A 13,361-nucleotide genomic window follows, 5' to 3' on the forward strand; every position below is an offset into this window, starting at 1 on the left:
AGAGACACTAGCATCGAAAAGCTGCTCTGGAGGATGAGCGACCCCAAGAGGAACAGCAGAAGGCCGGTAAGGAAAGGCCAAATAGGTCAGTGTGTTTACTGGGGAAATTTAATCTCATAAACCCCCACAACCAGGGCTACGCTATGAGATAACAGTTTAAGTCAAGTGCAGATAACGCAACCAATGAAGGAATCCAATCAGAGGCGGAATGGGGCAAGTCTTGCAAGAAAAGCATTGGGATCCATAAAAATGTGGTGCTGAGCGGCAGATTTCTTAACCTATGAACAAATCTAGACTTGCCTGAGATAACGTCCCCTGGCCCGAGCTTATATTTAGCGTAGAGACATAAGAGCAGAATTGTTCTCATCTAATTCTCAGCAAGGCAAACCGTTTATTACAGTTAAGACAATCCAAGTAGAATACAGATGAATCAAAAATTTTAAGTCCAGCGCATAACTCTGTGAAGACAAAAAAAGACATTCAGGGTAACAATGGAGCTGTTGTTGCCTCTTAATCATCTCAGTCTATTCGCTCATGCATCAGAAGCTGCGACTCATCATTGACAAATTGAACAAGCTCACGGTGGATTTCAGAAGCAGCAGGGTGGCCTATTTTCTTTTTATGGCACTGATATGATGGTAGTCAAATATACTGTCGGTTTAATGATAAACCCACACCCTGCACCACATAACCTAAAGTGGGAGTGGTGGGAGGATTTGCTTCAATTTGTTGTGGAGCATCTTGGCGTAGAATGAGCAGTCATAAATCAAAACACTGACGAAATGTTGGTTAATTAAGGATTTACTGGATAAGGAGAAGGGAGAGGATGACAAGGAAGCCGTCAATAAGTAGTAGTTAGATTATGACTGGCGGACAAATAGGCAGCGTCTGCTTGTGGTCGGTTGCACAAAGGAATATGATAGGAAGCAGTGCCAAGTTGCCAACAACCATTTCTGTATCTTCTCCCTGTCATGGCTGTCTGCCATCCAAGGCTAGCCTGAGGCTAGCAAAGAGCTGGATCAAAGTGGAGATGTTACTCATTGGATGCCATCAAGTACTTGTCATATCGAGAGTTCAGCTCGGTTAATGAGGATTTCCTGATAACATCATGAAAGTATTGTTTTGATGTTTTGGATTGTGTGCCGATATTGTTAACGTGGAAACAGCAGTGACTTTCCCACGGTCCTTGTCTCGCAGCTGAATCCCAGCCAGTAAACTGTAAATTATTGTATTTTGACAACTCATTTAGTGCAGTTTACCTCACAATTGCACAGATAATCTAAGTATATTACAAGAATAGCTAGATATTGTAGAAAAAATGTAGACGATTGATGCAGCTCTCATGTCTGTATGCAGAATGTTATGTACTAGCTTTGCTTAGTTTACTTTACCATAAAGCCTAGAAAACAGGGAAAAATTATAATCAGTGTTAGTTAGTATGCTTGGTGGACTTTGCTACCTCTAAACTTGTCTTGCATAGCCATACCTGTCAAACATCTGGTCCTTGTGCTAAGTTATAAGGCTGCTGGCATTATTTAGCATACAGACATGAGAGTGGCATCAGTCTTCTCATCTAACTGTCTGCAAGAGGTGAGTCATATTTCCCAGTCAATTATTTGTACTATAAAGCAAATTTATAGCATTGATTATAAATGTTAGGAAGCAGGGCCTGCTGTATTTCAATGAGGAATGTGTTCACTTGAATCACTTTATATCAGTGACATGTTTGGTTAAGTAGTAGCCATATCTGGAACAGTTAAACAGGAGGCTGATGTCCTTATCTGCAGGAATGTTGATGTCTCAGGGTCCGAAAAGTCCATTAAGGGGCTGCAGAGAGGAGGAACATTCTTCACTCGCCTGGCGGACTCTATTCTGGAGCAGTGTTAGGTTTGACACACAAGCTGAGAGGAATGCCTAACCTCTTTGCTGAAGGTGCGAGGAGCTGTATGGCATCAGACCTCACTGTGAAAGTTTTCAAACTGTGCCCGAGCTGCAGCGAGGCGTAGGAAAGGAGAGGTAGAGAGTGGAACAAGACCAAATACACCTCGGGGGCTCTCAGGCCCTGCCAAGCATGAGATAGATGTGATTTCCCCCCCCCCCTCACTTTGCATGGTTGTGAGCCTGGCCCTCCTGTGTAAGCAAGAACAGCCACCAGCAGTCCATTCCCACCATTACGGTACGTTGAGTATCACCTCCTGTTTTGATAAGACAGGGGTAAGACTGGGCAGAACAGCATAAGGTGGGCGTTTAACAGGTAGGGCTGGTTTGTGGAGCTACACCCTATGGTAAATTCCAACAGAGTGAGCCCAGGATAGACCTACGAGGGCAGGGCATGCAGTGCTTACAGCAGCTTAGTAGCATTCTATATACAATGCATGTTATCATGAAGGAATGAGCTCATACACAGAAGAGGTTTAATCCTGTTGCAATTTTCTGTAACGACTGCCAGGTGATTTCACAAACCACATTCACTATTCAAGCTTCCCATGGGCTGGGTGGATGTGTACTGGACCATATCCCAGCATGCACTAGACAGAGAAGCCCAAACCCAGATAAAGTATGTGTTTAATGAAACACATTCTGTTGAAAAATCCCTAATAGGACACACAAAACTCAGAGAGTTGAAGGAGCGAAAGTGCTACCGCTCAGAGTGCAGCGTGAGGCACATTTTCCCCACAAAACTGCTACTGACCATAAACACGTAGTGTGACTCATGATTTTCCAAGTTTGTGTGGATGTGCCTTAAAGGGTAACAATTAACTTCAACAAAAGTGCATTCATCGTAGTAGCCATTAAAAAGGTAGCAGTAACAATAAACCTAATGTTCTGTATGTTGGGGTTTAAAACTAATGTTGGGAAGGGGAAAGAGCTTGGAAACAAGTGAAAGGAATAAAAAAGGAAAAATACAGTACGCATGCATCATAGATCGCGTATTGCATTAATGTAATTTTAGCCACAGACCTACCCGGGTAACTCTCTGTTCTTGTGAACGTTAGGGGGCAAGGGCTGGCGTCCTGTACATGGAGAGGAATCAGTGTATCAGACATGCTGCACACCAACAAAGTGACACATTTCTATAACAGGTTTGACAAATTATCGAACCCACAGAATGACATCTGCCACAGCTTGTGCAAGCCAAAACCACAGAGCCGTCCGTCACGTCAGCGATCATCTCAATAAAAGCAGATGCTCTCCTAAATGAACATCATGAATCAGCAGACACTTTCTCAAGACTTTGGCAACTCATAGACACTTCGTTAATGTGTCACTTTGTGACGTTTGTTGGCAGGTCACAGACAGCTGCTTTTAAAATGTGTATTTGTTTTTCATGGTCTGGTTGTTAATGGCACAAAAGGCTTAATAGAGCATGGAGCTTTGTGTTAATATCAGTACTCAGACTTTAAGGGGCACCATGTAGTTTTGGAAAAGAAGATCACCTAAAAGAAAAGAAGTGCACCTATAAACAAAGTAAACCCGGATGAAACTGTGTCGTTCTTTAATGTCAGTGTGCTTATTCAGTTGATTCAGTCATGAGAAGAATGAGAGTATCTCAACCAAGATTTTTTCTCTACTGATTTAATCCCAAAAAATACATAGTGCACTTTTAATCACGACCTTACATTAATGATGTTGCATTGTAGTCTGGGTCCTTTAAACCTTTCATAGAGTGAGTTCTTTAAATCAAATCCTTGTGATCGAAATTTATATGAAGCATTTCTGTCCTACACTTTTCCCATGTGAGAACACTGCCATCTAGAGGGCAGGAGCCATAATGGACTGTCCCCGGGACAATAAACGGAGCAGTACTACTCGAACATACTTCGAGTAGGCATGGCCATGTTGTCCAATGTGCAGTATTTGAGGGTTCGTTGGTCAAGTGAGTCATCGAAACACCAGGATGGAAGAATTTTGTTATAGAGTTTTGAACGAGGCTCATCCGGTGCTTTGCAGTGGCCCAGTGTCACATTTAGAGTCAGTTTCTTGTCGTGTTGTCGATGTAAAGATAATTCTCATTTCTCATGGATGTTTGATCAATAGACCTCGCATATTAACCAGATACCTCGTATATTTGGGAATTTAAAATAAATGTTTTTGGAAGGCACTTTCCAAAAGTGGATGTTTTGAACTCCTTACTGCAGAAAGGGTTTCCTATCCATTGTTGCTGTTGAATAATGGATCGGTTATTCAGATTACCAATATACAACATGCATTATTCACTGTGGTAGCGAGAGACACTGCCTGAGTAGAAACCTGGATCAGATGTCAGACAAAGCCAAGGAGATAAAAGTGTGTGTGATAAAAGTGCAGGTATGTTTCCCCTTATTTCAGGATTCACACTGACTAAACTCCATTACAGCAGTACAAATACACTTCTCAATACTATTAAGAGTACAATTAAATTAAAGAAATACATGATTTATTCTGCCTTCTGCTTGTTTGTTATGATGACACAAATGTGAAAATTACCACCTCAAGGTTGTATGTCTCTGTTTCGGTTATAAAAATGTCATCACAGAATCATATTATCCTTCTAGACTTTTGTGTGAAATCTTTCATAGTTGGTGCACAAATTATTTGTTCGGGTCAAAAACATCCAATGTTTTTCTTTGTAAGACCAGTGACCTCGCCCTTTGACTACCAAATTCTTATCAGTTCCTTCTTGGAATGCACTCTGGTTTCCTTTGTAGGTGGAGTAATCTTGACCAATTACATTTGAGCATGCATGTGGAGAGCAAAAGAAGTGGAACTTAAACAGTCTTGGAACCCATGTCCTATCATGTAATGACAATTTAGCTTTTAAATGTCTCTATATTCATATGCAGATAAACAAATTAATTAAACAACCACTCAGTGATGTCGTATCTCAACTCCAACTCCATTCTAATGCCCCAACTTGAGAAAAAACAGTGTGAAAACACTGACCGTTGTCATTAGAGGCTAAATCATTGTCAGACAATAGTCGATAGATACTCAGCTTGGTTCATCCTCGAATCTGAGTGGATGCCTGTGACAAATTTGAAAAAAAAAAAAAACACTCTCAAGGTTTCTGAGACATCACATTCACAAGAATGGGATGTACGGATAATCTGACAACATAATGCCTCTGGCCACAGCTGTCGCTAGCGCGGAGGCATAAAAACTGCTGACTGCTACCAACTTTAAGGCCCTTTGAACAGTTTAACACCAAACCTCTTCCATAAAATTTCCCCTTTACAGACAGTCTTTAAAAGCTGTACTGCACTTAAAACCATAGAAGACACAGCAAAGCAAGTCATTTATTATCACTTTAATTTTATAGGGGAACCACAAGTACTTTAAAAGAAGGTTATACAGCGCTGTACATTTGGGAGTAGTACTGACAGACTTGATAGTCATATCTCCTCCCGTTAAATACTATTCATTTAAATGTTCTATAATCTTATAATGATACAGTGATACAATAAAAGCTTGTGTAACTGGTCCTGCAGCTTTTCTGATATGTCGATATCATTTTTGTTGGGACTGTTATTTCCTTGTATTTTTTCCAAAAAAGGAAAATAAAAGTTATGATCAAAAACCATACGACAGGCAGAAACTGCCAGGCTGTAATCCTGCATGACTCCCAATTCACTCACACAATAGAGAGAAAGAGAGACAGAGAGAGGGAGGAGGGAAAAAAGAGATACAATTTTCATGTTCTGAAGGCTGGTCCGTGATGGAGATGGGCATCAGTTCATGGTGAGGAGCAGAGAAGCGCAAGATATATTTTGCCCTTCCTGCAGCCTTGACTCTTACTCTGCCCGACCATCAACCCGCTGGAAGGCTCATTTCCATAGCTGTGTGCTCAGAGTCTGGCCAGATCCAGCGGCAGCCCATCCACCCATGGCTGACGGAGGCTGACCGAAGGCCATCTGGCCACCTGCACCATTAAGAGTCAACCCTGACATCTGCTGATTCACCTGTGGACGGAAGAGAGATCTGAATTAACATTAGAACCTGTTTATAACGTTTCATCAGTCACATTACAGATTCTACCCTGAGTTTCTACACAGCTCCTGTTTCTATGTTCTGTTTTGCTGCCATCTGGTGGCCGCTGGATGCTCTGCTCAAACCATGCACACTAAAGCGCTTGACAATGCAATACTGTGCAATGCATCGTCACAGCTGGGTGTGGTCACAAGTGAAACAACTCAGATGTGTCACACACCCTCAAAACACAAGATTTAGTGTCGAGCTCCTTCTTAAATAACCTCTAACAAGGGCCACCTACCTGACCCATGCTCCACTGAGCCTGCTGCCCAGGCTGGATGGTGTACATGCCCTGAGCAGGCACCATGCCCGCAGGCATGGCCCCGCCCTGTGGTCCCATCATCCTCGGCGCCATGCCCATCACACCGGTGGCTGGCGCATTCCCCATGAAGCCATTAGGCATCGTCATCCCGACCATCATGCCTGGACTGGGTCCCATCATGGCTGTCCCGCTCTGAGCCATCATGGCACCCATGACGGTTGTAGGCGGCATGCCCGTGCCCATGCCGGGGAAGGCCTGATAACCAGCAGTGGCCTGGACAGGAAACTGCATCTGGGAGGGCCCCATGTACATGCCGGCTGTGGGGGGGGGGGGGGGGGGGGGGGGGGGGGGGGGGGAAGACAAAAGGAAAAATATTATATACACAAGTAAGAATTTCAGTATCTTACTGTGTCAAGGATTTCCAGAACTAGCCAAATCTTTAGTCTTCAAGGAGCCGGTTTGTTCAGCAGGAAGTAAATTAAGCTCTAAGGGGCCTTCATTTGTTTACATTTTGACAAATTAACACATCAAAAGTACGTCAATTTAGCAATTAGCAGGTCTTGCCTACGATGTATCCAGGTCATTACAGACAACTATCCCTGGATTGTCATTGATACAAACAAGAAGAAATATAAAAATTTTATGATTCTTGGGCAAGTTTTGTGTCTTTGTCAACTGCCAAATACCAAAAGATGATATTAATACCTCATCACATTAGCAATCTCTCTTATTCATTCTTGCACAGATAGTTCCTGGTTTAGTCAAATATTTGGTCAATTTAAAAAAAAGTCAAGAAAAACTCCAAGCACTCTATTTTAAACTACTAAGAAGTCTTTATTCATGAAAGACCTTTAAAAAAAAAACCGTTTTCACCGCCTGATGAATGCCGAAACTCATTGCCGTTTTACCATCACCACTAGTTTAAAAGAGAGTGTGTGGACTTTTCCTTGTGTCTATATGCATTTTCATCCATAAAGCAACTCCAACAAACTCAATTTGAGTCGAGAAAGTGCTCCTACCCTTTTATTTGTTCTTGTTCGCCGGCTCATGTTGAGACAATATTTAACATAAGAAACATTCTGAGATCTCTCATAAAAGAAGTGATGTGGATAAGTGACATTATAATAGATGAGACACGACAGTACAAAAACTATTTCACATTATCTCCATGCATCCTCACCGGCAGGGGCCTGTTGGGACATGCTGTTGGTTCCATACAGGGACAGGATGGAGTCCTTGGACAGGGGCTTCTTGGCCATGTCGTCAGTTTTAGTGGTGCTACTGCTGTCACTGAACAAGTCCAGGTCTCCCTGCCCTGACCCCGAGCCGGCTGGTCCTGCTGCTGCTGAAGCTTGTGTCGGAGTGCCCGCCACATTACTGGAGCTCACCTGGAAAGGAGGAAACAGATCCCCACTTTTTGAAGACTTGATAAAGGAATGAAATAAGAGTGCATCACTTTATTCAATACGCTTTTCAACAAATTATCATTAGCAAAGCTCCATAATTATATGTGTGATACATACTGATACTTCACACATAGCTGTGAGTCTGAACAGGGCGCAAGAGCAAGTTTACGACCGTGTTACCATGCTGGCCCTCAGCCATCAGCTGCCGTTTGCCAAATTTGACAGAAGGGTTTTCATTTTTTATTCATTTATTAACGGGGTGATAATAGCCTGTCCTCTATAATAATGCCCCATATTTCAACTGTGGCCTGATGGCAGCCTGTTGGTAGTGTAGCACGTACAGATATAAGGCTTGGTGATTATCAGATCCTGTAGACTTAACAGCAACTTCTATAACCTGTATTACCTGTACCAGCACTGCAATAACAGTGATATCATGAGTATGTGTTTTACATAACACAAATGTAATTTTATGGTTTTAAATGAGTTTTCCAGGGGCTCAACTTCATTGTTTTAAAAAGCCAGTGGTGGAGAAATGTTTCCGTACTAAATTCAGACTGTACACTCGCTTGGTAATGTAGCAGCAGGGTAATTTACAACAGAGGCAAAAAAATGACTTTATGCAAAGCTATGTATCTTCTGTGGATTCAGTAAGAAAAAGAGAAGTTGGACACGGCTTTTGGACGCACAACAATAAATAATATTAAAAAGTAAACAATTAGTGGATTCATTGAATAGTCATTTATCAGAGGATGAATCAATAACGATTTTCATAATGGATAAAACATTTTTATAATACGCATTACTGTTTATTTCACTGTAAAGTATCTATCATTCATCACCATTTTTACATTGAATGATTAATCCAATTCTTAACAAATTAACTGAAAATGAAAGTAATCACTGTCAGCAGCCCTGTGTAAAATGACTGCCTCATTAGCTGCATTTATTTGCAGTTTCTCTTTCGCTGTCTCTCAGTATTGGTGTTGCTGATGGTTAACATTTGACTTTGTATCTTTTACTGCACACTTCATTACAGTTTTACAACTGGACAACCATTACTGTCGAGCCCTCCTAAGAAATATTGCGAAATTAGCACCAAAACCAGTCAGAGGATTTCTTGTTTGGCTTTACCTGAGAAAACTGAGCTGCTGATGTGGACGAGGGGAGGGGGTTGGACACCATGGGGCCGAATATATCCAGGTCGTTGTTGTTCTGGCTTGTGCTCGTGCTACCATTGTTGGTCGATGCAGCTGTCGGCGCGTCTGTGACAGAAAGGCAGAAAAACCGGCTTTACAGGTGGAAAAGAAAGTGTGCTCGGCTAGCAAAGCCAACCCTGAGAGGCTATTTCAGCAGAACACAGACGAACTCACTCATGACTTCTTAATGATATTCTACCTGAATTCGCTGAGAAATTATGAAAGATCATAAATACAATCCCAATACAATATGTAATTGCAGTGAAAAGTGCTATAAAACAGAGTGCATGTTTGCTAATGCGAGAATATGTGCTGTCTTTGTATTTATTTAACTGCAGAGACCTCCCACAGCTGCAAAACAGCTCACACATTAAGCTAAATGGTTAGCACAATAAAAAATTAATCAGCTCGCTCCTTATTAGCTCATTGGCCACAAAACAAAGATAACAGTAAATTGAAATAATGCAATGCCCCTCCACGCCAATCAGTAGCGTAAACGTGTGATTTTCTTTTAAACTGTAAATGAAATATCTGTAATGAAGTGATAGCAAACATTATTCCTCTGACATTCAACCACGCGCACAAAACACATACAGAAATCAGTGGACAAACAATAAGCTGGAGTTCGACCTACCATTTGACCATGGGAACAAGTTGTTTTAATGGAAGCAAATCCGTCCATATCAACACCGAGATATAAACACACAGCTGCCTCGAGTAATCCAGCACTTGATCTATGAGTAACCCGAAGTCTTGAAAACCAAAATCTCACAGGAATCGCTCAGCTGTGATCAGGTGTTGCCTCTTTTAATGATGCATGACCAAACTGCCTCCTGATCGTCTTGATCTAACCACTGTCCTGCGTATTATTTGACTGTTTGTTCCTTGTAATATTCTACACTGATCCTTAAAATAAGTGTCCAAATCTGGATGTAAAAAAAAAAGAAGAAGAAGTAACAAGTCAGTTGCTAACCTCACCGACTGAGTCAGCAGCTTTAACGTTTCCTCTAACTGCCTCAACAACAACAAAGTCCTGCATTTAATGTTTTGAAACTGTAGAGCAGCAGGATAATTGTATAGTTAGCATTATCAGCATCTTAAAATAACAACAGACTTAGTTACAGCTGATAAAGACCGAATGGCAGATGTGAGAGTGGTTAGTCTGCTGCCTGTTAGATGACAGGAATGTGCGGTCACGCTCACTCCTATGTTACTGCTAAGTGTTAGAAACTGAAAAGGGGAACACACACACACTTTTTAAAACTTTTTTTTAAGGGGACACTTTATGTAAATCCCACTACTTTATTAATACACACCGAGACAACGGGTTTACAGTGATGACACGGGCTGAAGACAGAGACAGTCATTGTTTCTATGGGCCAACAGGTTGGTTCAGTGCAGTATTCCCCTGATGTGACAACGCGCCAAAGCGGTATACAATCACAGCATCAGCATGCTGAAGCAACCAGCTACAGTTAACCTGCACTCATGAGATATACAGCAACATTCCGATACACTGCGGATCCTAGATGCCATATACATACTAAATAACAGTGTAAATAACAGTAATCAAGAGTTAAACTGCACTGCAAGGCCATTACATCTCAAAACTCACTGCTCAACCAGTTTATAGTCTTTCAATCATTTATTCCAACTGGTATTAACAAGTAAATGATTACAAGCTGAATCCAGATTTAGCCTGATCCCATTAATATCTCAGTCAGCACATTTCAGATGACTTTTATCTTCCAGCAATGCAAGAAGTGCGCAGAAACTCACCGAGGCCTAGTAGGTTCACAGAAGGCTCTGAAGCTTTAGCGGGGCTGATTTTGGGAACTGGCCTGGACTCTTCATTCTTTAAAAAGAAGGTAAAATAAAAAAAACAAGCAGAGCAAACTCCATATGGGACACATCCAACGCTGAGGAGCATGTTTGTTCAGCTCTCGTGACGAAGGAGATACCTACCTTGTTGTAGGATGACATCTTGCTACCTCTGTCTGGCTCTTTCTCTTTCTTACCATCTTTCGGCTGGGAAAAAAAAAAAAGATACCTTAAATTAAACCACAGAACAACTGATGCCAGATTCATCTGCTGTACTCTGTAAAACCGTGAAAACTGATTTAAAACCGATACATACACTGCTCCCATTGGTCACATTCTTGCTGTAGTATTTCTTCTTCTCATATTTATCCCTGATGAAGAATTCCACAGCTCTGAGATCAGAGTTAAAGGAAAACAAACAGGCCTAAACAAATGACTTCAGTTTACATAGTATGAGGCATTCAGGTTCCTCTTTGTGTGTGTGCTGATAGTGAAGGATACTGGTCTGTTTGAGGTCTTCTGAAGCTTTCTGGAAGGTTAGCCTCATAAAGCTGCCTGGCCCTGGTGTTACCCATATCCTGTATACTCTGAAAGAGGAAAGACAGACGGGTCATATAACAGCGTTCCCACATCTTTTCTTTAGTTAAATTTAAGCACTTTTCAAGCGTTTAAGCTTTTACAGTAACTTCTGTGGTAAATGACATATTTCAAACATATATTCCCCAAAAATTATAGTTTCACTTCATCACATGAATGTGATGTTACTGAGCTATAAACAACCAATACTATTCTTTAGTGATAACACACTACAGAAGGCAGACCGTGCCGCGCCAATATAGAACTATTATGAAACTAATGCAGTTTTCAAGGATTTCCAGCACCCGTGCAAACACTGATATAAGCATGACGAAATATTTCAAAGGGCAGTCCGCTGAATAACATTACTTTTAGTTTGCTCATAACAGGGAATACTACCTAGTAGCCAGTTTAAAAAGTGGTATGGTGTCCTCTGTGGCTTTCTCGCATACGGGAAAATAACCCAGATGATGTCATCAGGGTTATGACAGGTTGGTTTTAAGAGCTCAAACTCTTTCTATAAAGCCTGTGGAGACTGTGGTAGGCTGGGGGATACAGATTTGGGTTGGACTACCTTGGACGAGAGACCTCGCCGATGTAACTTTGCATTTAAAAGTGCCCAGTCATTGTGCGCCATTAGGATCCATGCTGGAGTCTTCAGAAAAGGGTTTTCCAGTTGTAATTATGACTTGGATGCTCATGTTAACAGTAATTTGCAAGTTGAAAAATGGTAATTATGGTTGGTTTAAAATGACATAAAGACAGCATACTAACACACACCATTAATTTGCATTATGGGAAGTGTAGGACCCAGTATGTTTGAAGCATGGCTTCCACTAGGCACTAAAAGTAAGGATCTACAAACCTCTGCTGCACAGAATTTGAACAAAAGTATGCTGTAACCAATCTTCTCATGTTACATACAAATAAGACTTGGCAATAATGTGCCAGTACTAAGTTACTGCTTTAATATTCATGAGATAAAAAGGGGATCTTTGTCTGTGTGTACACCAAACAACAGGAACAAGAAAACAGTACCTGGATTTGTTCTGAGGTCCATTGGTCCAGGTTGACTGACTTCACTCTGGATATGTGTACCCCCAGGTTCCTGTGGATGCCAGCACACCGGATGCAGATAAAAACTCCCAGATTCCAAGATGCCCATCTTGGACCTGATGAAGCAAGAAAAACAGATTGTTACTTGAACATGGAGGGATGTTTAAAGAAACACATAAACATGCACGATCCTGCAGTGACTTTAAGTGCCAGAAGCAGGCTGTGCATTCTTCAACAATGAGCTAACTTGAAAACACGAGTCAAGTTCCTGTGAAGGACCTGCCACAGTGTGTTCAAAGAGCCTGCAGCTGGGCTGAAGGCGGCGGTGACGGAGAGGCACTGTGGGAGCTTATGTAGGTTTACAGAAGTTAGCTTGCTAGTTAGCCACTTAGTTTAGCTTAAGGGGAAGAGATGTCAGCTGACTAGCCTGAGCCAGATACACACTAGCGAGTTAGCTTAGCGAAGCTAACCAACGCAGATGCTACATTGTTAGTTAGCTTTATCGGCGGACTCAGAGGGAAAATGTGAACTTTGATCCGTAAACATGAAAAAAACCGACAGGGTGAATGTCGCACCTTTCGCCTCGCAGTCGGCGCAGTACTTGTTGTCTTCCTCTCTCAGCATTTTGGACAGGATGGCCTGGTGCTGCTCGTTGAGTTTCTGGGCCTTCTCTCTCTCCGAGCGGGTCGTCATATTCGCGGCTTTTGGTGCACTTCTTTAGTAAAAAGAACTCTGGTTCAATCAGTCGTAAGTCGAAAGAAGTTTCTGATAAAAGACCATAATCAGAGGGATGAACGCCTCCGAGTGGGATATGAAAACACCCGGAACCGGAATCCCTTCTCCGCCCACAGGAATTCTAACGCTGACGCGGCGGCCGAAACGGATTGGACGAGAGTTCTGACGTAGTCTGACGCACACGATTTCTTATGAATCAAGTTTTAACATTTTCTTTGAAAAAATTACGATGTGCTCTAAACGTTTACCCGCCATCCGCCCATTAATAATTCTGACAGAAAAGATGCCAACTGGTGA

The 13,361-nt window shown here is 41.9% G+C and overlaps 1 protein-coding gene across 1 annotated transcript; it reads right to left on the reverse strand.

The window, feature by feature from the left end:
* Positions 1–5,272: 5,272 nt before the first annotated feature.
* On the reverse strand, positions 5,273–13,198 carry LOC115583347 (stromal membrane-associated protein 1-like). The gene is made up of 10 exons (XM_030420044.1): positions 12,905–13,198; positions 12,312–12,445; positions 11,199–11,284; positions 11,014–11,089; positions 10,842–10,904; positions 10,656–10,731; positions 8,812–8,942; positions 7,452–7,659; positions 6,251–6,588; positions 5,273–5,939 (listed from the first exon to the last, which is right to left on the reverse strand). Exons 1-10 carry the CDS (start codon positions 13,020–13,022, stop codon positions 5,805–5,807), a joined length of 1,365 nt encoding a protein of 454 aa, XP_030275904.1. The 5' UTR covers positions 13,023–13,198; the 3' UTR covers positions 5,273–5,804.
* Positions 13,199–13,361: the final 163 nt, after the last annotated feature.

Source organism: Sparus aurata, chromosome 1, assembly GCF_900880675.1.
Source record: "Sparus aurata chromosome 1, fSpaAur1.1, whole genome shotgun sequence".
Lineage (NCBI taxonomy): Eukaryota > Metazoa > Chordata > Actinopteri > Spariformes > Sparidae > Sparus > Sparus aurata.